Genomic DNA, 27,947 nt, shown 5'->3' on the forward strand with positions numbered 1-27,947 from the left:
TAGTGTGTAATACACAATAACAAACCAAACCCATCGCTGTGGAGTCAATTCTGACTCATAGCAACCCTATAGGAGAGAGTAGAACTGCCCCATAAAGTTTCCGTGGAGTGGCTAGTAGATTCAAACTGTTTACCTTTTGGTTAGCAGCTGAGCTCTTAACCAATGTGCCACCAATACACCAATACGCAATACTACCTATTGCCGTCAAGTCAACTATGACTCATAGTGACCCTGTAGGACAGAGTAGAACTGCCCCGTAGAATTTCCAAGGAGCGCCTGGTGGATTCAAACTGCCAGTCTTTTGATTAGCAGCCATAGCACTTAACCACTACACCACCAGGGTTTCTGTAATAGACAATAGGAAAAGTAAAAGTGTCATGTGAATATCGTTGTTATTGACCTCATCATTTGTTGTTGGTTGCTATTAATATAGGATACAGCATACACAGTAGAGATCTACTACAGTTTTGAGTGGGGGAGTGAGTGTGAAAATGGCACAAGAGGGAAATGGATGTAGAGTCATAGAGGATTGCTAGGAGCAAGAAAGTACAGATGGAGCCTGGGAGACCAGCCAGGAATTGATTGCAAGAATTGAGTGTGAGTTGAGAAGTACCTGATGTCCCTAGGAAAATCAAAGAAACTGGAGACATTTCAGTAACACACACACACACACATATACATACACATTAATTAGCTAGAGGCCAGAGGAAAAATATGACCAAATCATCTGCTATTTTCTAAATAGGCAGCAATCCTATCTAAAGTATTTTTCTTTTGAAAACCTTCTTGGGTCAGGACCCATGCTTACCTTAGCATGATGCTTTGTACATAAACATAATAAATGTTTGTAGATTAGATATGTAATCTATCATATTTTACCTTTTTTTAAGGCATTAGCTGGTATAATGGAATATCTCTGGACCAGGAACTGGAAGCTCTGGCTCTTACCACTGAAGAACTGTATGGCTTTGGGCAAGTCATTGAACTTAGCACTGTCCAACAGAATGTCCTGTGATGATGGGGAATGTTCTATGTCTGCCCTGTCTAAATGGTAGCTTCTAGCCACGTGTGTGACCAGTATGACTGATGAATTGAATTTTTTATGATTCATAAGGTTTTCACTGCCTAATTCTTTCAGAAGTAGACTGCTGGGTCCTTCTTCCTACTCTGTCTTAGTCTGGAAGCTTAGCTGAAACCTGTCCACCATGGGTGACCCTGGCTGGTATCTGAATACTGGTGGCATAGCTTCCAGCACCACAGCAACACACTTTTCTGTTATACATAAGGTCATTATAAGTCGGATCTGACTCGACGACACCTAACAACAACGATATATAGATATATATATTGAGAGAGAGAGATTTATCTAAAGGAAATGGCTCATGCCAATGTAGAGGCTGGCTAGCCCCAAGTTCATGGGTCAGGCATTAGGCTGGAGGCTTCTCCTGACTCACATAACTGCAGGGGCTGACGAATCCCAAGATTGGGAGGCAATATCACAGGCTGGAGATAGATGGTGACGAGCCAGACGCAGGATCCAGAGTGAGCAAAAGCCAGGCTGCTTTGTCAGCATGTCCATGTATATTGGATGTAGACCACAACCCTGAGGAAATTCCCTTTACAACTGATTGGCTGATCACATCAGATCACATCATGGAGGTGATTACATCACAAAATGGGGAACAACTACATCATTACATAACTGTCATACCACTGAGAATCACTGCCCAGCCAAGTTGACACACAACCTGACCCATCACAGTCCATCCCTTGTCTACCTGGCACCTGTACACATCTCCTTAAACCATACACAATCTCTAAATAAAGACAATTACAAAGTCAAACTTGTGCCTAACATGATACAATTAACATGCATACATCTGAAAATGCAGAAGCCCCATTTACATCTTATATTTTATAAATGAAGAAAACAAAAATATTTGATGCACACATACAAGGAAGGAATACTCAACAATTAAAGCCCTCTGTTTTGCAACTAGTCGTATGGTCATAATTGGTATTTAGAACTACCTTCTTCCACCACCCATTCTGTATTCCCTTTGCCCTATGCAAGCACTTCAGCTGATCATGGTTCTTTTCCTGGTGGGGTGACACAGACCTTCATTCATGAAGAGTGTCAGCATTGGTAGTCATGTAAGAATTGGGTTGCTGTAGTTTTCCATTGGCCTTAATCACAGGGCATAGTAGAAGAAGTGACAATGACCCATTGCCATCGGGTCGCTATGAGTCAGAATCGACTCGATGGCAGTGGGTTTGGTTTGGTTTTTAGCACACAAATGCTTTACCAGTAAGTCCAGAGTCATTGTCACTTCTTCCTTACTGGTCCAAACAGCATAATGTCGTCAGTGTAATGATCAGCATATCTTATGGAAAAGAAAGGTGATCAAGGTCCCTATGGACTAAATTATGACATAAGGCTGGAGAGTTGATATACCCCTAGAGTGGGACAGTGAGTAGAACAGTGAAGGTGTTTTGCTGGCCTTGCTAGCTGAAGGCAAATTGCTTCTGGTGTTCCTTTGAAACCAGAATTGAGAAAAAGGCATTGGCCAGAACAATAGCTGCATACCAGGTACCAGGAGATGTATTAATTTGCTCAAGCAGTGAAACCACGTCTGGAACCTCAGCTGCAATTGGAGTCACCACCCGGTTAAATTCACAATAATCCACTGTCATTCTGTAATATCCACCTTTTTTGCATAGGCCAAATTAGTGAGTCCAATGGGGATGTGGTGGGAATCACCACCCCTGCATCCTTCAAGTCTTTGATGGTAGCAGTAATCTCTGCAGTCTCTCCAGGAGTGCGATATTGCTTCTGGTTTTCTATTTTCCTAGGTAGGGGCAGTTTTAATGGCTCCCACTTGACTTTTTGTACCATAATAGCCCTTACTCCACTTTTCAGGGATCCAACGTAAGGATCTCTGAAAAGCGCCACATGCTGAGTGTATGTATTCCAATCATACACTCTGGAACTGGGGAAATCACTGCAGGATGGGTTCGGGAACCACCAGACTCACTGTGAGATAAACCTGAACTAAGACTTCATTAATAACTTGACCTCTATATGCCCCCGCCCCTTACTGGTGGGCCACCGTGATGTTTTGGGTTTCCTAGAATTAGTGTCATTTGAGAGCCAGTATCCAGTAATCCCCCAAAAGTCTGATTATTTCCTTTTCCCCAGTGAACTGCCACTCTCATAAAAGGCTGTAGATATCTTTGAGGAAGGCTGGGAGAAAGATTAACAGTATAAATTTTTGGCAGTATAGTGAGGTCCTGGCCTCCCCCTTGTTTATGGGGTTGTGGGCCTGTAACCTGGATCAAGTCTGGGAATTGGCTGAGGGCTGTGACTCTCTATTCTGGCAATTCAAGTTAGACTGCTGTTCAGTTGACATAGAATTCTTCTGCTTGTACAAGTCAAGTAAATATTTAGCAGATTTCCCATCCATTTCACTCCTAGAGACACCACAACTAAGCAGCCATTGCCGTAAGTCCATATGAGTCAGACTTTTCTGATTACAGCTTTTGAATCCACTGTCCATTATAGTTACCGTGCTCACCCTGTCTTTGTGGATTGAGTGCTGCAACTTGGCCCCTACCACCATGGGGTCCAATCAGCCCCATTGTAGGTAGGTGTCTTACTTAATTCAGTTAGGGCAGTTCCCGGTGTCAAATCAGCCTTATATAAAACAGCAATCACAGCAGTCTTGAAGGATGCTGGGGCTCTCTTCACAAATTTGTGGTAAAAAGCATGTCCTCTAGGTACTCCATAGTTGAGTCTGTGGGTCTAACCTGATAAACCCACTCTAAAAGGGCAAGTTCCCTAAGCCTTTGGATAACTTCTTCTGCAGTATACCAAGGCTGGTCTGGTACTTCAGCTTTAGTGTAGGCCACCGAATAACCCCTGCTCCAGTGAAACAATCAAATAAACTATTAGATCCTTTCCTAATCTCTCAAGCTAAAACACTGAATGAAAAATCTGTGCTTAGTGGGCCCATATCAAACTCAGACTGATCCAACTTTACGTTCCTTACCATTATCCCACACCCTTAATAGCCGTTCCCACACACATTCCCCAGATTTCTGTTTGTATGTATTAGAAAAGTCAAGCATTTCTTTTGGAGTATAGCTGTGATGGTTACGATTCTGTGCCAACTTGGCTGGGCCATGATTCTCAAGTGTTTTGGCAGTCATATAATGTTGTGATCACTTCCCTGTTGAGATGTGATATGTGACCACCCCATGATGGGATTTGCTCTGAGCAGCCAATCAGTTGAAAAGGAGCTTCCTTAGGCATGTGGCCTGCATCAAATATAAGCGGACATTCTGGCAAGGCTTGGGGGCTTTTTGCTTGTGCTCGATCCTGCAGCTGGCTCCAGTTCATCTAACAGTTCTTGGGACTTGAGCTAGCAGCTTACCTGACAACCTTGGGATTCATCAATCTTTGCAGTCTGTGAGCAAGAGCACTGCTCTCTGACCTGCCAATCCTGGGTTCACCAGCCCCTGTGGCTATGTGAATCAGGAGAAGCCTCTATACTGATCCACGGTCTGACTTGGGACGTTCCAGCCTCTACAACCATGTAAGCCATTTCCTTGATATAAATCTCTCTCTGTATATATATTTATATGCTTTACTAGTTTTGCTTCTCTAGAGAACCCAGCCTAAGACAGTAGTGTACCTCCTGCTGGGTCACACTTTGTACTGTACCTTTTTGGGCTCTCTGGGACTTAAGTCTAGTTATAGGTCTAAAAGCAAAAAGGGGTGGTGGGGATATGTTCTGAGAACATTCTACAATGTCTTATAAGGCATCTGCCTCAGACAATGCTCCAGGCAACAACTGATGCCTCCCCAGGTGATGACTCAAACACTGCCCTGGGCGGTAGCTCAGACAAAGGCTCTTCGGACACAGCTGGGTTAATCTCATCAGGTGATGAGGGAAATGGTTTTACTGGGGAGGGTGATTTAGCAGATAAAGTAATCTCTTCAGATACAAGTGAGAGGGCTGGTTTTCTGGTTCTTGTCAGGAGTGATTCAATGGAATTTAGGGGCTCAGTGTCCCCACCTTCCTGATTATCTGCCCATATGTCCCCATCCCAAGTTTCAGGATCCCATTTCTTCCCAATCAATGCCCTCACTTTCACTTTAGATACCATTTGAGTTTGGGGATTCAGTCGGCATTGTAATCCAGCCAATCTGAAGATTCTGGGTTTGGTTTTTGGCAATATCAGCTCTGTTATTATAAGAGATAAACTTTCTTTCAGAGTACAAGTGGCATCTTTGAGGTCATTTATGTGGTGCTTGAGCTATGGCTCTGAAGCCCTGAGCTCATCTCTTTCACCATGTTATCTAGTGAAAGTAGGACCAACCAACTGGCTTCCTTATACTTTTCATTATGATAAAATTGTAGAAAAACATCAAACTTGTGATTACCAAAAGCCTTGCCTCTCACCAACACTTGATCTATTGGTGGCGATATTTTGTATATTTCTATTGCTGCCTCACATCATGGATTAGCAGTGCCCTCTTTACTACTGGAAACAGTTACCAACACCTGTAGGACTAACCAGACTTGAGAACCAATTTATAAAACTCATCCTTACAATTCTGTTTCTCTAGAACCACTCTTGGAACCAAATGTCTTAGGATGGGTTCTCTAGAGATGCAAAACCAGCGAAGTGCACACACACACACACACATATACACACAGATATGCGTTACTTAACATTCATGGTATGTTCTGTGAAATAGGATGTTATGTGATTTGGAGGTTGTGTGAACATTATATTAAAACCTTATAGGGTCCTGCTTCTAGTTGTTGCTGCCACTGCCATTAGTGCTGTTGGAGCTGCTGGAGGAGGTTGGAAGAATGGGTGGTGGCAGCACTGGCAGCTGAGAGGGTGGCGGCAAGAGCAGAGCAAGAAAAGCAAGCAGGGAGGGAGCAGAGCATCCCCAACCCACCTGCTGTTCTGCCTGCCTGACAAGCAGCAGTAGCCCAGGCCCCACAGCTCCCTCTGTCGCCACCCACCTGGCCACCAGACAAAGCCTGAGAGCCCATGCCCAGAGCCATGTCCTCTGCCTCACCTGCTTATATCCCACCCACAGGCCAGTCACAGTCCTGCAAGAGCCTGGGTTTGGGGTCTTTAAAACCATTACGGGGAAATAATAAACAAAAGGAGAGCTTCCTTCCTTTAAAAAAAAAACAAAAAACCTTATGGGACCATGGATGTATATACAGTTGGACACTGCCCAAACAGACGTTAAGTGATGCGTATTTGTGTGTATAGACAGAGATTTATCTCAAGTAAATGGCTCATGTGGTTGTAGAGGCTGGTAAGTCCCAAGTCCATGGGTCAGGTATCAGGCTAGAGGCTTCTCCTGACTCACGTAGCTGTAGGGGCTGATGAACCAAAGATCAGCAGGTCAGACAGCAAGCTGCTGACTCAGGGTGTGGAGGCTGACATATCCCAAGATCAGCAGGCAATATGGCAGGGTGTTGGCTCAACTCTCACGAGTAAGAGGTCAGATAACCTGACAAGCCAGATGCAGGATACAGAGCGAGCAAAAGCCAGTGAACTTTACCAGGATGTCCCTATATATTGGATGCAGGGCACATCCCCAAGGAAACTCCCCTTACAACTGGCTGGTTGATCACATCAGGTCACATCATGGAGGTGATTACATTATATCACAAAATGGAGGATAACAACATTATTATATAACTGCTAAATTACATCATTACCTAAATGCCAAACCACTGAGAATCATGGCCCAGCCAAGTTGACATACAACCTTAATCATCACATTGCCCTTTCTCATTCTCTATTCCTTCATAAACTTTACCTAACTGGATTCCCAGATCATCTTTGAAGAATTTGCTAATCGCTCCTTGTAGATGTGATTTCTTTCTCTGAAATCTTTTAGTAATCATGGTCTTTTCTAGTTACATGTTAGTAACAGCAACATTTACGAGTGTCTTATGTCCCTATGAGTCTGAATCGACTCCATGGCAATGGATTTGTCTTCAACAAGATTTCAATTTTCTTTAGAGTAACTGGCTATTTCTCTCTATCTCACATTGTACATGACACAGTTATGGGTGCCATTATATAACAATCTTACATGTAATAACAAAAATATAGAAATAATACAGAAATTTTATGTTTTGTTTATTGCTGTATCTGTAGTGCCTAGACAATGTCCAGCACACAATCAGCAATTGATCAATGAACATTTGTGGAAAAAATGAATAGATATTAGTTGTTAATGAACACTTGCTGACTGGATGAATGAGAAGCCCTCAGGAGAGATAATTCTAAGAAGCCTCCAGTCAGTCTTCAGTGCCTTCTGACCTAGATTTCCCAAGTTGTAACGACCAAAGCTAGTTGGGAATGGGCTGGGACAGGAATGATAGGCCTGTGGATCTGAATACAAGGGGGAGGGCTCAGGATGACAGATTTCCCCTTTCTGACCACAATGTCCTATCACAGTTCCCACTTACCAACCCTCAGTACCTCAAACACTCAACACTTAATTTACCCTGGTCTGCTGACCCTTTTGGGGGCAATACTTGATTTTTTTTTGTAATAAGCATTCCATTGCCACATACTTCATGATGCCCAGAGAGGTTTCCACTGCTATTGACTCAGACCAGTCAATTTTGTGTCTTGACAACTGTAATAATCTTCTATTTATCTTTGAACTTTCTTTACTCCAATTCATCATTGGCAGACTAGATGTCACAGAAATATCACTTTCATGATTTTACTACCCTGGTCACAAGCCTTAATGACTCCTATTAATGACCTACTGAGAAGATTTAAATTTCTTAGCTTTGCACTCACAGTCCTCAGTGACCGGGTCCCCACTAATCTGTCTTCCCTATGTTATTACCCACAGAACTCCTGGGGACAGGACTTTTCAGTTCTAACTAGTCAAGTGTACTCATGTACGCCCAAACCACCCTTCCTCTATTTTTGCTCATGGGGCTTAAATGTTCCCACTTTCTCCAGCCTTCAGCATAGTCCTTCCTTTTAATGCCCAAATTACAGTTCTGTAAGCCTCCCTCCTTAAGTGACTTTCAGAATTTCTGAAGAGTCCTCTCAATTCCCAGAAAATGTCACTTGTCACCATGGTCTGCTGTCTTACATCGGACAAATCCTCCACCCTCCACCCTCAGTTGATCACAGCTTGCTCTTTCAAAGCCAGCTTCTACAGGCTGTTACTGTTTTCGAAGGACGATTTCGCCTCAGCCATATTCCCGGGCCTCATATCTGATCCCACACAGTACAGCTAAATCCAGACTATAACAGTTTGCAAAATTTTCAAAAGGTTTAGGAATAACTGGACGGATTGCTGCACAGAAAACTTAGAATGGGCTCCTAGATATGAAGGCTGCTAGTCCACTGTCTGTGCCCCTGCAGAAGAGGGTTCCATAGGTTCCATACTGATGCTCTCTGACCTTTGTACGCACCCACCTCCTCTCTCACTCTCCACACCCACAGTCACATTTCAAGGACCAGCTTTCCTCTGTCAAAAGGACTCTGTCAGAGTCTTTCAAGTGCCAGGCACTGTGCTAGGCATTGGGAATAAAAGAGAACAAAATAGACTCAGTCTCTTTTCATGACAGACATAAAACAAATTATTACAATTAGTTAAGCAAATAATTCCAAGTGTGCCAAGTGCTGCCAAAGAAATCCCTGGAATCCAAATTCAGGTCCTCTAAATTCTCTGAAAAAAAAAAAAAAATTTTTTTTTTTTTAAATTCTCTGAGGCCCATGAAGAGAGAAAGAACCAGTTTTCCCACCTCTTGTATTCTATCTAGTCAAATTAATAATAATAATCTATAGAAAGGCAATTCTACCACAAGCAAGGCAGCTTTTTACATAATTTTGCAGTTTAGCTCCTCATTTTTCTTATTTCCTAGAGAATGAAAACAGCCAAAATCCATGAGTACTTAAATTATGTGATTAGCTCCATTCTAAGCACAACATATTTATTAATTTCTGTAATCTTCACAACAACCTATGAGGGAATCCTACTATTTTCCCTGTTTCACAGATGAGGCAACTGAGGCACAGAAAGGTTTAAGAACTTGCTCAAGTGCACACAGCAAGTAATGGCAAGAATCAAGCATCCAGGCAATCTGACTCCCCAGCCCTAACTCTTCATCACTATGATATTATGCCTCACTATACAGAGAATTTGCATAATCACAGAGGGGTCATTAAAAAGCTTTTTGCCAAACAATGGAGCAATCTTTCCTCAAAGGTATATTCTGTCTTCAGCTTTATAGCAGAGAAAGCACTGGAAAAAACTCAGTATCAGTTCCCCATCTCTGGACTCTATCCCAGGGCCAGGCTCTGAGCACCCTGCCATATCATGCTCCTTTCATGCCCTTGGAATGCTCTCCTCTTCAGCTGCTGAAACTACCAGTTCTTCCATAGTAGCCAGACCAAACCCTACCCCTGATTTGCAATGATTCTTCTATTTCTGAAGTCATATAACAACCACTGTCTGTAGCCACAATCTTATAGGTCACCTTCCCAACTAGGTTTATATGTTGTTGTTGTTATGTGCCAATGTGTTGATTCTGGCTTAAAGTGACCCCATGTGACAGAGTAGAGCTGCCGTATAGGATTCTCCAGGCTGTAATCTTTATGTGAGCAGATCTAGGGAGTGCCTATTTCCCCAAAGTAAACAGTACAGTGCCGTGCGTAGTAGTTAAGAGCTACAGCTGTTAACCAAAAGGTCGGCAGTCTGAATCCACCAGCTGCTCCTTGGAAACCCTGTGCGGTAGTTCTTTTCTGTTCTTTTGGGTCGCTATGAGTCGGGATCAACCCGACAACGGTGGGTTTGTTTTTTTGGTTTTGGTGTAATTAAGGCATGCTTGCTAGCAGTTAGTCACATTCCCAAGGCCTGTGCTTCTCCGGCCATTGTATTATTTTGTTTTCAAGTTGCTTTTCCTGATTGTTGCTTTGGAATTTTGAGGGAATCCATGTTTTTTTTTTGCACAGAACTTGTACTCAGAAAGAATTGCTGATTGCCTGACTGATAAAGAGGGAGGTCCCCAGGTCAAATGGACCTGCGTGGAGGTAGCAAGGCTGATAGCAGAGGGACATTTTAGTCCTGATTTTATGTTTTTATACTACTTTTAAAAAATCTATGGATATTGTGATCATGTCTGGAAAGCAGTTCTCATTCAATGAACATTTAATGTGCCAAGGCATTGTAGGTACTAGGAGCACAACAGTTATCAAGATAGTAATGTCTACCTCAAAGATCTTACAGGTTTAACCAATGTCACAAAACAATATGTGTACTAACTGTTTAATGAGAAAATAGTTTGTTCTCGTAAACCTTCATCTGAAGTACAACAAAAAAGAAAATAAATAAATATACACACACACACAAAAGACCTTAGGATTACACTAGATACTAAATTAGAAGATGTTAAGATAGAAAGAGTCAAATAGAATTGTTGCCTCTATTGTGCGAAGGGGAAGAGAACTAACATTTAATGAGCACACACTAAACTGTTATATGGTAGATGATTTTTATATGCATAAAAAATCTTATTTAATTCTTGCTATTGTCCAGCCATGGTGGTACAGAGGTTAAGTGCTCGGTTAACAGAAAGGTTGGTGGTTTGAATTCACCAGTCTCTTCACAGGAGAAAGAGGTGGCAGACTGCTCCCATAAAGATTTACAGCCTTGAAAACCCTACAGGGCAATACTACTCTGCACCAATTGCGTCAGGGAAAGGATGTACTAGGGGAAAAAAAAAGAGAGAGAGAATTTATCCCTCAACTTTTATGTTTCAAAGGCCTGGCCCTTAGGGGAGCAAGAAAGGGCTCATGGATTTTGAAGAAAATATGAATAAATTCAAAAGTCCAAGACCCCCAACCCCACCCTTATCCCAAATGTGGTGAGAAGAAGATCCCTTGGGCAGGGAGTGGGAAGGAAAGTCAAGACTGTATCAATATTTTTGGTGGGTCTCCGAGACAGGGATCCTGTGCTCTACTCAAAAGACTGAGTTTCCCAAGATGCAGCACAACTGTGCCCTGTTTCCTAGGTAAGATCTCCGGAAAAGGACACTAGAGAAAAAATAGCTGTGTTTCATGTCTCTAGGTCAGAGGATGCAGTAGTCCGTGTGGTTTGATGACCAAAGATAGGATGGCAGATGTTAGTGTGGCTGGAAGATATCAAGAGTCTGAAACCTAGTCTATCATTTTGACATCATGTAAGTCCACCGCCCTCCCCCCCAGACGTGTCTATCAGTTTGTCGTACTGTGGGGGCTTGTGTGTTGCTGTAATGCTGGAAGCTATGCCACCAGTATTCAGATACCAGCAGGATCACCCATGGGAGGACAGGTTTCAGCTGAGCTTCTAGACAAAGAAAGACTAGGAAGAAGGACCCAGCAGTCTAATTCTGAAAAGCATTAGCCAGTGAAACCTCACAAATATCAGAAGAACATTGTCTGATATAGCGCTGGAAGATGAGCTCCCCAGATTGGAAGGCACTCAAAAGACGACTGGGGAAGAGCTGCCTTCTCAAAGTAGAGTCGACCTTAATGATGGGAATGGAGTCAGGTTTTGGGGATCTTCATTTGCTGATGTGGCACAACTCAAAATGAGAAGAAACAGCTGCAAACATCCATTAATAATCAGAACCTGGAACGTATGATGTATGAATCTAGGCAAACTGGAAATTGTCAAAAATGAAATGGAACACATAAACATCGATATCCTAGGCATTAGTGAGCTGAAATGGACTGGTATTGGCCATCCTGAATTAGACAATCACAGACTCTACTATGCGGGGAATGACAACATCAAAAGGAATGGTGTTGCATTCATCGTCAAAAAGAGCGTTTCAAGATCGATCCTGAAGTACAATGCTGTCAGTGATAGGATAATATCCATACGCCTACAACGAAGACCAGTTAATACGACTATTATTCAAATTTACGCACCAAACACTAAGGCCAAAGATGAAGAAACAAAAGATTTTTATTAGTGGCTGCAGTCTGGAATTGATCAAACATGCAATCAGGATGAATTGATAATTACTGGTGATTGGAACGTGAAAGTTGGATCAAAGAAGAAGGATCGACAGTTGGAAAATATGGCCTTGGTGATAGAAACGATGCCAGAGATTGAATGACAGAATTCTGCAAGACCAACGACTTCTTCATTGCAAATATCTTCTTTCACCAACATAAATGGTGACTAAACACATGGACCTCACCAGATGGAACACACAGGAATGAAACTGACTACATCTGTGGAAAGAGACAATGGAAAAGCCCAGTATAATCAGTCAGAACAAGGCCAGGGGCTGATTGGAACAGACCATCAGTTGCTCATATGCAAGTTCAAGTTGAAACTGAAGAAAATCAAAGCAAGTCCATGAGAGCCAAAATAGAACCTTGAGTATATCCACCCTGAATTTAGAGACCATCTCAAGAGTAGATTTGACGCATTGAACACTAGTGACCGAAGAACAGATGAGTTGTGGAATGACATCATACACGAAGAAAGCAAGAGGCCAATGAAAAGACAGGAAAGAAAGAAAAGACCAAGATGCATGTCAGAGGAGACTCTGAAACTTGGTCTAGAACGTTAAGCAGCCAAAATAAAAGGAAGAAATGATAAAGTAAAAGAACTGAACAGATTCCAAGGGCGGGTTGAGAAGACAAAGTAAAGTATTATAATGACATGTACAAAGAGCTGCACATGGAAAACCAAAAGGGAAGAACATGTTCGGCGTTTCTCAAGCTGAAAGAACTGAGGAAAAAATTCAAGCCTAAAGTTGCAATAGTGAAGGGTTCTATGGGGAAAATATTAAATGATGCAGGAAGCATCAAAAGAAGATGGAAAGAATACACAGAGTCATTATACCAAAAAAAAATTAGTCGATGTTCAACCATTTCAAGAGGTAGCATATGATCAGGAACCGATGGTCCTAAAGGAAGAAGTCCAAGCTGCTCTGAAGGCATTGGCAAAAAACAAGGCTCCAGGAATTGAGGGAATATCAATTGAGATATTTCAACAAATGGATACAGCACTGGAGGTGCTCACTAGTTTATGCCAAGAAATATGCCAGCTTCCTGGCCAACTGACTGGAAGAGATCCATATGTATGCCTATTCCCAAGAAAGGTGATCCAACCGAATGTGGAAGTTATAGAACAATATCATTAATATCACACACGTGTGAAATTTTGCTGAAAATCTTTCAAAAACGGCTGCAGCAGTATATTGACAGGGAACTGCCAGAAATTCAGGCTGGTTTCAGAAGAGGACATGAAACCAGGGATATCACTGCTGATGTCAAATGGATCCTGGCTGAAAGCAGAGAATACCAGAAAGATGTTTACCTGTGTTTTACTGACTATGCAAAGGCATTCAACTGTGTGGATCATAACAAATTGTGGATAACATTGGGAAGAATGGGAATTCCAGAACACTTAATTGTGCTCATGAGGAACCTTTACATAGATTGAAAGGCAGTTGTTCATACAGAACAAGGGGATACTGATCGGTTTAAAGTCAGGAAAGGTGTGCGTCAGGGTTGTATCCTTTCACCATACATATTCAATCTGTATGCTGAGCAAATAATGAGAGAAGCTGGACTATATCAAGAAGAACAGGGCATCAGGATTGGAGGAAGACTCATTAACAACCTGCGGTATGCAGATGACACAACCTTGCTTGCTGAAAGTGAGGACTTGAAACTAAAAAAAAAAAATTTTTTTACTAATGAAGATCAAAGACCATGGCCTTCAGTATGGATTGCACCTCAACATAAGGAAAACAAAAGTCCTCACTACTGGACCAATGAGCAACATCATGATAAACAGAGAAAAGAGTGAAATTGTCAAGGATTTCTTTTTACTTGGATCCACAATCAACAGCCACGAAAGCAGCAGTCAAGAGATCAAACGACGCATTGCATTGGGTGTATCTGCTGCAAAGGGTCTCTTAAAGTGCTTTGATGTCACCTTGAAGACTAAGGTGTGCCTGACCCAAGCCATGGTATTTTCAATACCATCATATGCATGTGAAAGCTGGACAATGAATAAGGAATACTAAGAAGAATTTGAATTGTGTTGGAGAATATTGAATATACCATGGACTGCCAAAAGAATGAAAAAATCTGTCTTGGAAGAAGTGTGGCCAGAATGCTCCTTAGAGGCGAGGATGGTGAGACTGCGTCTTACATATTTTGGAGATGTTGTCAGGAGGGATCAGTCCCTGGAGAAGGACATCATGTTTGGCAAAGTACAGGGTCAGCAGAAAAGAGGAAGACCCTTCAATGAGGTGGAATGACACAGTGGCTGCAACAACGAGCTCAAGCATAACAACGATTGTAAGGGTGGCTCAGGACCGGGCAGTGTTTCGTTCTGTTGTGCATAGGGTTGCTATGAGTTGGAGCTGATTCGATGGCACATAACAAGTCCACCCCACTACAACTTTGGGGAAATAGAGGGAGTTATAGGTCCTTGGGTGGCGGAAACTGTTTGTGCTGATCTTCTGATTTAAAGGTTGGCGGTTTGAACCAACCAAATGGCACCATGAAAGAAAGAATAGGCAAGCTACTTCTATAAAGGTTAAAAAAAAAATACAACAAACTTGTTGCCATCGAGTCGATTCCGACTCTTAGCGACCATATAGGACAGGGTAGAACTGCCCCATAGAGTTTCCAAAGAGCACCTGGTGGATTTGAACTTCTGACCTTTTGGTTAGCAGCTGTAGCTGTTATCTACTATGCCACCAGGGTTTCCATATATAAAGATTACAGCCAAGAAAATCTATGGTACAGTTCTACTCTGTAACACATGAGGTTGCCATGAGTTGGAATGGACTCGAGGGCAATTTTTTTTTTAAATAGTAAAAATTACATTTTTTATACACCTGAATTTATATAATGAGATCTGTACTCATCTCATCTCTCAAATCTATGTCTACAAATTTTCTCTCTTGAACTCTACACCCAAATTGCCAGCTGCTTTCCAGATAGATCCACAGGTTCAAATCCAAAATTATCATCCTTATTCCTATAACACAGAAACACGTATTTCAAACTTGCTTTTTCTCAGTCTCAGCATTTCTTGCAGGCTCAGCATTTCATTGCCTATGGGATACATGTCAATTACATTTCCCATAAAAAAAAATCTAAGTTATACTTCACTCTATTAATGTAATGAAGAGACAGTACTACGAGACTCTGTTCCTCGCTCTTTTGCCAACTTAATAATACCAGCAAGGCAGCAATCTCATTTTATTCATAGGTTGGGTTTTCTTATATTAGCTGCAGGGCTAATTTTAATTTCGATTTATCATGTGATCTAGAAAAGTTTACAAAATGCTTTCAGAACTTTTTTTTTAATTGAGACTTTTCAGTGGTACAATGTATACAAAGGATTACTAGGATACTTTTCACAGCTTTAGAGACATAAATCTTTATGCAATGAAGAAATGTAATTAAATGAAACTCAAGTTTAAAGAGTTAGTAATGAATATTAATAATCAGTGGTAAAGGTGCTTAGTTTTCTGCTACGTTATAGTTTCAATTCAGAATTAGCTTCCAAAATAAGATGTATGGAAAATTGAGGACTTACTTGAGTATTAATGCAATAAATATGAACTAGATTTTTAATTCCTTGTAAGTCTGTAAAAACTCTACAACTGGTATTAGTATAGATCATATTAGGGATAGAAATTGGTTCCTGTGTTAGTATTCCAGGTGAATTTGAAAAAAGGCATTTTGGTGTTTGCTTTCTTCTGCTCTAAGCAAGCTCTTTATATTTTACTCAAGTTAAGTTGCAAAGTAAATGTTTACCTGTAAATGAGAATTAAAATTAAAAATGGATGAATTAAAAAACAGAATAGTAGACACGGATAATCTGAAACAGCATTGTTAAGACATTTCACCCACACCATAACAGTGGTACAAAACATGAACATGACGCTTGATGGGGTCCACGATAAAGTAAGAAAATGTCTGTTCATGACTGTTTGTTGAAGGGTAGCACATACCGGCAGAATCCTGAAAAAGATAAACCTGAATTATTTAGTATTCAACCACACTGCAATGATAATCAATATATTTGATTACACATTTTCTGTCAAAACATCTTGACACCTACACAAAACCTTTGATAATAAATTGGTGGTTAGCTAATATTATTAAACCTTTATTAACAGCGGTGTATACCATACTAACAATACATGTCTACTATGCATATATTCATAATTCTTGTCTCTAAGGAAATTCTAGTCCAAAGAGAAATTCCATTATTTGAAATAGTGTGTTTAAAGTACTAATGTTGCAAAAATGTGTATTTGCAGTTTTCTTCTATCTTTGCTTTCTTTTAGAACATGGTCTCTATGCACCATGACAGCAGGGACTATGCCTCTTTTATTTATCACTGTGTTCTAGCCCAGCACTGTATGACATTAAAATTCAAGTACTGGATTCTGTGATATAAAGACATGTATGGCATTCTTATTTATGTGCCCTGTAAAGTACAGTTTATAACTAGAGAACTGTGCCCTACTCCATCTGAGTCACAGATTTAGTTCCAAAGTAAGTAGGGAATATTTTCAAATACAGACAACAGAAAGGAAGCCAGGGTAAGAAGTCCATACTGTTCCCAAACAAAAGCATATGCTATCAACTTTTAAGAAAAAATAAATATCATCTTTTCTCCTAGGCATAACATTCTCCTAGTTGCTGACTCCAACACTATTAATAGCAAGTAATTAAACTGGTTGCCCATATCCCCTCAACACTTACGTATGCTGTAACTTTAAAGACAGAAGATGTAATTTGTATTTTCTTGGTTTGAGGGTTCTTTCGAACACTAAAAAAGAAAAAAAGAGATAAAGTTTAAATGTAATGCAGTAAATACTGATTTAGTATTTATTTAGGTGTTCTTATTCGTATAGAATGTGGAAATACATAATGCCCAATTAAAGTAGCTTACAAAGGATGGTATCTGAGGTTTCATCCAAGTATGGGGCAAGGTCAACTGAAGTGAAATGGGGGAAAATGAATTTTACAGTTAGAAAGTTTGAGCTCAATTTGAGATTCAGACGATGAACTGACTCTCTCAGGCCACAGAGACAATTACTGGTAAAACAGGGACTGCTAGAAGACTAACTGAGGTGTAGACAGCTGTTAGGGGTAGATGAACGCACACTAAACAATTAATCTAAATTCAAATGTCAGCTCTGACTGTGATTTGTTATTCTACTTCCAAATCCCCAAAAACAAATCCACTGCCATCTAGTCGAATCCCGACTCATAGCGACCCCATAGGACAGTAGAACGGCCCCATAGGGTTTCCAAGACAGTAAATCTTTGTGGAAGCAGGCTGCCACATCTTTCTCCTGTGGAGCAGCTGGTGGGTTTGAACCACTGACCTTTTGGTAAGTAGCCAAGTGTGTTAACAACTGTACTACCAGGGCGCCTTTAGGCAAGATTAACCTCACTGAATCTCAATTTTCTTATATGTAAACTGGGCATAATATGATTCCTTTTAAGATTATAAAAGAATGAAGTGAGATAATGTAGATGAAAATAATTTGTTAAATTATATACTATTAAATTATACTGTATTAAGAATAATTTCCCCTTAGTAGTTCTCTTCTAGTTACACTGCCCACAAAAGAGTATCTGTGCAAATATATAGTAAGGAAGCAACTGAGATCTGAGAAAAGAAGCTACAAATATATATTTATATGTTTATCATCTCTATATAAATACATATATACATTACATTTATAATGTGTTAATGTTTTAAGATATCTTTGCATACATTACTTCATTTAAAAATCACACAATTCAGTGAGGAGGGCAATATTTTACCAATTTTATAGATGATAAAACTAGGTAAGTTATTATTTATTTAAGACAATCCAACTAAAATCGCTATTTCTGGGAACAGGATCCAGGTGACTCAGAGTTGAATCTGCTTTCTGCTTACCCTTTTCTTATACTCCCTAAGTACATATGTATTAGCAGTATTATTATTTAAATTTTTATTGTGATGAAATACATATAAGAAAACATCTGCCATTTTAAACATTTTTATGCGTACAATTCAGCAACATTGATTACATTCTCCATGTTGTGCAACAATCACCCCTATCCATTTACAAATTTTTTATCACCCTTAACAAAAACTCTGTATCTCTTAAGTAATGTTACCCCTACTCACCTGCCCTTGGTAATCACTGATAAGCTTTGGTCTTTATACATTTGCCTATTCTGGATATTTTATATAAATGGGATCATACAATATTTGTCCTTTTGTTCCTGACTTATTTCAGAGGTATAATTCATGTATGACATGTAGGTTAAATTTAAAGGAAGATACCGCTCTTTTCCACTTTTTCAGGTGAAAGCATTGCTTTCCCCCTTCTACTACATATGTAAAAGTAATGGGGAGACGGAGAGGAGGAGTAAGAAGGTGAACTCTGTGCGAGGTGTATATATGTGGGTTTCAGCTTGTGTACTTAATGGAGATGGTCAGTCCTGAGCCATTTCAGGTCTTCCAGATTCTTAGGTGGTTTTCATCCTTACTAGAGATTTCCTTCAGACTTAAACCCAGGAATCATGCAATTAAACTGATTTCCAAATATCTCTATGACATGGGGAGAGGTCATATTTTTAATGCCTAAGATCCATCATCCATCTGTCAGTTTGTTGTACTGTGGTTGCTGGCATGTTGCTATGATGCTGGAAACTATGCCACTGGCATTTAAATTCCAGCTGGGTCCTCATAGTGGACAGGTTTCAGCGGAGCTTCCAGGCTAAGACAATTAAAAGAAATGTCTGGCAATCTACTTCCGAAAATCAGCCAATGAAAATCCTATAGATCACAACAGAATATTGTCCAATACAGTGCTGGAAGATGAGCCCCTTAAGTTGAAAGACACTCAAAATACACAGTGGCTGCAAAAATGGACTTCAGCATACCAACGATTGTGAAGATGGTGTAGGACCTGGCAAGTTTTCGTTCTGGGGTACATGTGGTCCTCATGAGTCAGAGCCAACTTGATGGTAACAACCAACAATGTCTAAGATATGCTGCTTTAAAGTTGAAGACTACATTTAAAATATTGTGCTTATCCAAGGGATGACTATACCCACTACATATAAAACATTGGTAAATATCTATATTACCATTTAATCAAAATACAGAACTTATCTGTGGTTTTAACTTATTCGAAATCTTGATCTAGGGGGTGGTTATATGGGTACAATCACATATATAAATTAACTGAGCTATATACGTATGATTTGTGCACTATTGTTCTTACCGGGTTGATTCTGACTCATGGCAACCCCATGTGTGTAAGAGTAGAACTGTGCTCCATGGGGTTTTTAATGGCTAATTTTTTGGAAGTAGATCTCCAAACCTTTCTTCTGAGGCACTGCTGGGTGGATCTGAACCTCTAACGTTTTGGTTAGCAGTGTGTTAACTGTACTATCCAGGGACTCCATGCACTATACTTTATGTAAGATATCACTCAGTTTAAAAAAAAATCTAAGAAGAAGAAAACTTGTAAAATAAGCTTAACATTTGATATTGCATTTAATAATTGTTGTTGCTGTTGTTAGCTGCCATAGAGTCGTTTATGACTCATAGCAACCCTATGTGCAACGGAATGAATGACAAGTCCAGCACCATCCTCACAATGGCTGATATGTTTGAACCCACTGTTGCAGCCACTGTGTCAATCCATCTCGTTGAGGCTCTTCCTCTTTTTCGCTGACCCTCTACTTTACCAAGGATGATATCCTTCTCCAGGGACTGGTCCCTCCTGATAACATGTGCAAAGTACGTGAGATGAAGTCTTGCCATCCTCACTTCCAAGGAGCGCTCTGGCTGTATTTCTTCCAAGACAGACTTGATTGTTCTTCTGGCAGTCAATATTCTTTGCCAACACCACAATCCAAAGGTATCAGTTCCTCTTCAGTCTTCCTTATTCATTGTCCAGCTTTCACATGCACATGAGGCAAGTGAAAATATCATGACTTGGGTCGGGGGAACCTTACTCCTCAAAGTGACATCTTTGCTTTTCAACACTTTCAAGAGGTCTTTTGCAGCAGATTTGCCCAGTGCAATACATTGTTTAATTTCCTGACTGCTGCTTCCATGGGCGTTGATTGCGAATCCAAGCAAAATGAAATCCATTACAACATCAATCTTTTCTCCATTTATCATGATGTTCCTTATTGGTTCAGTTGTGAGAATTCTTGTTTTCTTTATGTAGAGGTGTAATCCATACCAAAAGATACAGTCTTTAGCATTAGTAAGTGCTACACTTCGCTTTCGGCAAGCAAGGTTGTGTCATCTGCATATCACAGGTTACTAATGAGTCTTCCACCAATCCTGATGCCACATTCTTGTTCATGTAGTGCAGTTTCTCGAATTATTTGCTCAGCATACAGACTGAATAAGTATGGTGAAATGATACAACCCTGGTGCACACCCTTCTTGATTTTAAACCATGCAGTATCCCCTTGCTCTGCCTGAACAACTGCCTCTTGGTCTATATACACATTCTGCATGAACACAATTGTTTCGGAATTCCCATTCTTCGCAAAATTATCCATAATTTGTTGTGATCCACCCAGTCAAATGCCTTTGCAGTCAATAAAACAGATAAACATCTTTCTGATATTCTCTGTTTGCAGCCAAGATCCATCTGACATCCCTTGTTCCATGTCAATGTACTGCTGCAACCAATTTTGAATGATCTTCAGCAAAATTTTACTTGCGTGTGATATTAATGATATTGTTTGGGAATTTCTGCATTCTGTTGGATCACCTTTCTTTGGAATGGGCATATATACAGATCTCTCCCAGTCGGGTGGCCAGGTAGCTGTCTTCCAAATTTCTTGGCATAGACGAGAGAGCACTTCCAGTGTTGCATCCTTTTTTTTCAAACATCTCAATTCGTATTCCATCAATTCCTGAAGCTTTGCTTTTTGCCAATGCTTTCGGTGAAGCTTGGGCTTCTTCTCTCAATATCCTACCTTCTGAAATGGTTGACTGCCAACCAGTTCTTTTTTGTACAGTGACTCTGTGTATTCTTTCCATCTGTTTTTGGTGTTTCCTGTGTAGTTTAATATTTTGCCCACAGAATCCTTCAAAATTGCAACTCGAGGTTTGAATTTTTTCTTCAGTTCTTTCAGCGTGTTCTCCCCTTTTGGTTTTCTAACTCCAGATCTTCGCACATTTCATTATAATACTTTATTTTTTCTTTTCAAGCTTCCCTTTGAAATCTTCTGTTCAGTTCTTTTACTTCATCATTTCTCCCGTTTCCTTTAGCTACTCGACATCCAAGAGCAAGTTTCAGTCTCTTCTGACATACATTTTGGTCTTTTCTTTCTTTGCTATCTTTTTAATGATCCTTTGCTTTCTTCAAGTAGATGTCCTTGATGTCATCCCACAACTCATCTGGTGTTCTGTCATTAGTGTTCAATGCATCAAATCTATTCTTGAGATGGTCTCCAAATTCAGGTGGGGTATACTGAAGGTCATATTTTGGCTCTCATGGACTTGTTTCAATTTTCTTCAGCTTGAACTTGAACTTGCATATGCACAAGGGATGGTCTGTTGCACAGTCAGCTCCCGGGCTTGTCTTTATAGATGATACTGAGCATTTCCATCATCTCTTTCCACATATGCAGTAGATTTGATTCCTGTTTTCCACATATTAACACATACAATGAATGTATTATTTGAAAAGGAAAGAACCCACCATTTGTACTTTACTAAAAGTTGGTTCCTAATAGTAATAAATCGTATTACTCTACTACATTTGATCCTATATTACTGCTATTTTTATCTATCTTTAAAATAATTTGTTTAATTTTTTATAAGCTAAGTAAAGCATAATATTACTTATCCTATATGGCACAGTGGTTGAGAGCTACAGCTGCTAACTACAAGGTCTGCAGTTCAAATCCACCAGCTGCTCCTTAGATACCCTATGAGGCAGTTCTATTCTGTCCTATGTCTGTTGGCCTCACATTGATGGCAACAGGTTTGTTTTTTTTTGTTTATATTTCTTTAAGGAAAAAAAAAAGTTAAAGTGATATTCATTAGTGTCCTAGGCTGTTCTACTAGTAACTGCATTATATTAGATATTTGGCAGTCACTCACTCACTTTCCAGGTAACTAGGTGTCTTAGTCATCTAGTGCTACCATAACAAAAATACCACAGGTGAATGGCTTTAACAAAGAGGAATTTATTTCCTCACAGTAAAGTAGGCTAAAAGCCCAAATGCAAGGTGTCAGCTCCAGGGGAAGGCTTTCTCTCTGTGTCGGCTCTGGAGGAAGGTCCTTGTCCTCATTCTTCCCATGGTCGAGGAGTTTTTCAGGTGCAGGGACCCCAGGTCCAAAGGATACACTCTGCTCCTGGTGCTGCTTTCTTGGCGGTATGAGGTTCCCAACTCTCTGCTTGCTTCCCTTTCCTTTTATCTCTTGAGAAATAAAAGGTGGTGCAGGCCACACCCCAGGGAAACTCCCTTTACCTTGGATCAGGGTGGTGACTTGAGTAAGGGTGCTGTTACAATCCCACCTAATCCTCTCAACATTAAGTTACAATCACAAAACAGGACAATCACACAATACTGGGAATTATGGCCTAACCAAGTGGACACATATTTTTGGGGGGACACAATTCAATCCACGACATTATGGTTTTTTTTTTTTTTTTTAAGGATGCTGGAACATAATTTCCGTAGAGTTCTTTAAATAGTGTGATTACATTAATGGCTTAGAAATAAAATAATGCAATGGATGATTTCTTATCATTATAATTTGTGCTAATTTCTAAGGACCGGTCCAATATTGACTCTAAACATCAGAATATACACACCATGCTAGGTCACTCCCCTGATTTTAACAAGAATCCCACTGCTTAGGACCATTGTCTCAGGGAACATCTAGCTCAACTGGCATAACACAGTTTTTAAAGAAAATATTCTACATTCTACTTTGGTAAACATAAGTTTTAAAAGCTTGTGAGCGGCCATCTAAGATATTCCAATGGTCTGACCCCACCTGGAGCAAGGGAGAATGAAGAAAACCAAAAACACAACGGAAAGATCAGTCCAAAAGACTAATGAACCACAACTACCACAGTCTCCACCAGACTGAGTCCAGCATAACTAGATGGTGCCTGGCTACCATCACCAACTGCTCTGACAGGGATCACAATAAAGGGTCCTGGACAGAACTGGAGAAAAAAGTAGAACAAAATTCTAACTCATACACACACACACACACACACACACACACACAGACCAGACTTACTGGTCTGACAGAGACTGCAGAAACCGAGAATATGTCACCCAGACACCCCTACAGCACAGTAGTGAAGTCACTCCTATTGTTCACCTTTCAGCCAACGACTAGACAGGCCCATAAAACAAAATGAGACTAAATGGGCACACCAGACCAGGGGCAAGGACAAGAAGGCAGGAGGGGACAGAAAAGCTGGTAATGGGGAACCCAAGGTTGAGAAGGGAAGAGTGCTGACATGTTGTGGGGTTAGCAACCAATGTCATAAAATTATATGTGTATTAATTGTTTAAAGAGAAACTAGTTTGTTCTGTAAATCTTCATCTAAAGTACAAAAAAAAAAAAAAAAGAATCCCACTGTTAATTAGCATCTTGAAAGCCATAATCTAAGCCTCTCAATTCAAATCACATAATTTCACATCTGAAGTATACATGTAGCTTGGGGAACTTTTCCAAAAACTTTGCCAAGAGCATTAATTTAATGTCTAAAGTAGAAAAGAGACAGGCATCATTAGTTTAACTATGGAATTATTTCTGCGTGCATCTTTTTTTTTTTTTTTAACTCACAGAGCCTAAAGCCTTTTACTTATTTTTATTTTTTTGTTGTGCTTTAGGTGAAGGTTTACAGCTCAAGTTAGTTTCTCATTCAAAAATTTATACAGATATTGTTTTGTGACATTGGTTGCAATCCCCACAATGTGACAGCACACTCCCGCTTTCTACGCCGGGTTCCGTGTCCATTCAACCAGTTCCTGTCCCTTCCTGCCTTCTCATCCAGCTTTTGGACAGGAGCTCTCCATTTGGTCTTGTAGATCTGATTGAACTAAGCACGTTCCTCACTTGTATTTTTTGTTTTATAGTCCTGTCTAATCTTTGTCTGAAGAGTCGGCTTCGGGAATGGTTTCATTTCTGGGTTAACACAGTGTCCAGGGGGCCATAGCTTCAGGGGTTCTTCCAGTCTCTGTCGGACTATTAAGTCTTATCTTTTCACGTAAATTTGAATTCTGTTCTACATTTTCCTCCTGCTCTGTCCAGGACTCTCTGATATGTTCCCTGTCAAGGCGATCATTGGTGGTAGCCAGGCACCATCTAGTTCTTCTTGTCTCAGGCTGGTGGAATTTCTGGTTCATTTGGTCCTTTAGTCCTTTGGGCTAGTATTTTCCTTGTGTCTTTGGTTTTCTTGGTTCTCCTTTGCTCCAAGTGGGATGGGACGAATATATGTATCTGAGATGGCCGCTCACAAGCTTTTAAGACCCCGTATGCTACTCACCAAAGTGGAATGTAGGACATTTTATCAACTATGTTATGCCAACTGACCTAGATGTCCCCTGAAATTATGGTCCCCAGGACCCAGCCCCAGCTACTCTGTCCCTTTAAGTGTTTAGATGTGTCTAGGAAAGTTCTTTGCTTTTGCTTTGGTCCAGTTGTGTTGCCTTCGCCTGAATTGTGTGTTGTCCCCTTCCCTTTACCGAAGTTGACCCTCGTCTACTATCTAGTTCACGATTTCCCTTTACCCTCCCTCCCCCCCGTCGTAACTGTCAAAGAACGCTTTCTTCTGTGTTTAAACCTTTTCTTGAGTTATTATAATAGTGGTCTCATACAATATTTGTCCTTTTGTGGCTGCCTTATTTCACCCAGCATAAAACTGTCCAGATTCATCCATGTTGTGAGATGTTTCACAGATTCACTATTATTCTTTACTATTTTATATGCATAAACCTTTTTGAAATGTAATGAAATAACTGGTAATTTGCTCTCTAATAAAATGGTTCTAAAGTATTACCTACTTCATTTAAAGGAACCATAATATCTTTGAAAAGAATGCATTTTCTAAAACATTTAAAGGATATATTTCATAGGCCTATTGTACTGGGTTGCTATGAGTTAGAATTGACTTGACAGCAAGGTTTTTTTTTAAACTGTACTGGGTGAGGAAATAAATATTTGTAAGAACATGGTTAGCCTTTTGCTTCAACCACAGACTACTACAATCACACTCTGTAGTACGTTCTCAGTACTTTCAAACATTAGAAATGGATGTCTTTGTAGAATGGATTAGTGATTATGTTAGACACTATAAAGCAGTTACTGCAGGTATATTAGAAAGATAGCAGATATTTTTCTAAAGCATCCAACATTCAAGTAAAAGAATAGGAAAAAATAACCTTCTTGGGTAAGTTGGCTTGTACAAATGACTTGATTTGTTATGTGTCTTAGAATTCTGAGTAAATTACTGAAGATAATTCAAGTTTCACCTATGCTTACACTACTTAAGTATTTCTTGACAACTGCTATATTGATCCACTCTCTATCTTTACTATTATATGCTATGGCCTTAACCATGTAACACAGCATCTGACCCAGATCAGCATGAGCTAAAATTAGAAAAACCACAAGTAGCACATGTGATAAGCAAATGAACATAGCTTTTGCGGTACCCTGAAGTCATTTAATCTATTCAACTGTTTTGTGTTGGCACCTAAACCATCTTGTTGTCTTGTGCTGTCAAACTGATTTTGACTTATGGCAAACCCACGTGACAGAGTAGAACTGCCATATGGGGTTTTCAAGGCTGTAATCTTTATGAGAGCAGGTCATTAGGCTTTTCTCCTGTAAACTACTTTAAATAAGTATTTATCCTAATATAATTTTCTACTGAAGTCACTTTGGGAAGACAATTTCATATCCCCCTCATTCAGCAAAGAAGTTCTTAAGCTTGCTTAGGCTTAGATTATCTAGAGAAATATTTAATGGTTCCTAAAGAAAAGCACTGCTACAACTGGGTTGGTCTGCTTCCTGGTCTCCTCCAGAATGACAAACTTGTGATGCATTGCCCCTAAACAAGAACAGGCTACCCTCCTCTTTGCCAGCCTCCATGGATTCCATTCCATCAAGACTTTCCTGACTGTGAACACCCACGCTGATAACTTCCTTTTTGATCTTTTGGCGTATTTAGATTATAGCCTAAAGATCTGTAAACATTTGCCTATAAAAAACTGAACATGTGATCATATAAAAGTCTTACTTTGTAAAATTTTACTTATACAAGATCTTAAACAATTACTTTACTATTGTTTAATATGTTAGTTTATTCTAATTTTCTTGTCTGTTAGTTTCAAATTTTCTTGTCCGATGCTCTTCACGTAGCCTCTTTAGAGCTTGGCAGAGTTCTGTGCACAATATTAATACTTGCTGGTTGCCTGATGGGGCAGTTCTGCTTTGTCCTATAGGGTCACCATGGGTTGGAACTGACCCAACGACTACAGGTTTGGTTTTTTTGGTTTGGTTGCCTGATTAAGTGATTCCATGGAGACAATTCCTATTCATTCTGTAAGACGTCATGCATTTTGGCCACTCATTCTATAAGTGGTCTTTACTCTTGGAATCATACTTTTTCTTAGCATCCCAAAATTGTAGAAGAGAATCACAGGTGAGAATACAGGGAAGGAAATGTCGGGAAAAACAGCAATCTCTTTAATGTTTAGGTCCTAAAGTTATTCCTATTTCAAATATCTCTAACAGACTCTTCTACTCCATCTCCTTTTTCTCCTCCAGAATAGCATGCGGAATTCCACAGATTCATGTGGCTGACAGGGCACAGCACACCGTGGTGGAAATGATGAAGTGTATGTGTGTCTGCATGTCTGGGATACACTGAGGAGTGCTAAAGCAGGCCAGTAACTTTTCATGAGACGCAAATGATATTTGATGTATTTTTATGTTCTTTCTAAAATTCTGTTTCTAGCGTATCTCTTCCGACATTCTTTATGCATTGACACAGTAACTTTTCATTAAAATTAGAGACTGATTATGGAAATATTCTTGATTTTGAAACCATGTCAGAAATTAACTAATTAAATAATAAAATAACTAACTCATGCAGTTTGTCGTGTAGCTATGCAACACATGCATGGAATGGATACCAGAATTGAAAAATTGAGTATAAGTAAAGCACCAATCAAGAGTCAGACGAGAAGCTAATTCTGTTGTTTTTCTCTTAAAGTAAAATTATATACCTAAACATTGGGATGCTTTGTTCTCATTTGTTTATTTCTCCTTTGCCTACAAAGATAATCAAATATCTTTACCACTGAAAAACAAAACTGATAAATATTCACTTCTGTTAAGATAAAAGTATAAAGAAGAGATCTGCAAAGTTTTTATCCCTATTTAATCTTTAAAAAGGAAAAAAAAACCCAAGGAATATTTATAAAAAACTATATAATGTTGGGATTATTTTTTATTACATATAATATGTATATTTATTTATTATTTTTTACTATTAGTCAAGCAAATTCAAATATCCTAAGAGATTTCTCATGTTTCCTTGAGATTTAAAAGGAGGCCTAGAGAAAAAAAAGGAGGTCTATAAGATGGTGGTGGTGTAGTGGTTAAGTGCTACCGCTGCTAACCAAAGGGTCAGCAGTTCGAATCCGCCAGGTGCTCCTTGTAAACTCTATGGGGCAGCTCTACTCTGTCCTATAGGGTCGCTATGAGTCGGAATTGACTCAATGGCAGTGGGTTTTTTTTTTTTTTTTGGTTTTTTTTAATAAGATGGCAGTTACTAATAAGGATGGAGTGGGCAACAGATCAGAATCAGGAA

The 27,947-nt window shown here is 39.8% G+C and overlaps 1 protein-coding gene across 1 annotated transcript in view; it reads right to left on the reverse strand.

Moving 5' to 3' along the window:
* Positions 1-13,855: 13,855 nt before the first annotated feature.
* Positions 13,856-27,947, reverse strand: part of CFAP300 (cilia and flagella associated protein 300) — a 39,092-nt gene continuing 25,000 nt past the window's right edge. The window contains exons 6-7 of the mRNA XM_049890432.1: positions 16,816-16,882; positions 13,856-16,065 (exon numbers count right to left, since the gene is read on the reverse strand). Of these exons, the coding sequence (XP_049746389.1) occupies positions 15,937-16,065; positions 16,816-16,882 (196 nt within the window). The 3' untranslated portion in view covers positions 13,856-15,936. The remainder of the gene's footprint in view (positions 16,066-16,815; positions 16,883-27,947) is intronic.

This window comes from Elephas maximus, chromosome 7 (assembly GCF_024166365.1).
Source record: "Elephas maximus indicus isolate mEleMax1 chromosome 7, mEleMax1 primary haplotype, whole genome shotgun sequence".
NCBI classification, from domain to species: domain Eukaryota; kingdom Metazoa; phylum Chordata; class Mammalia; order Proboscidea; family Elephantidae; genus Elephas; species Elephas maximus.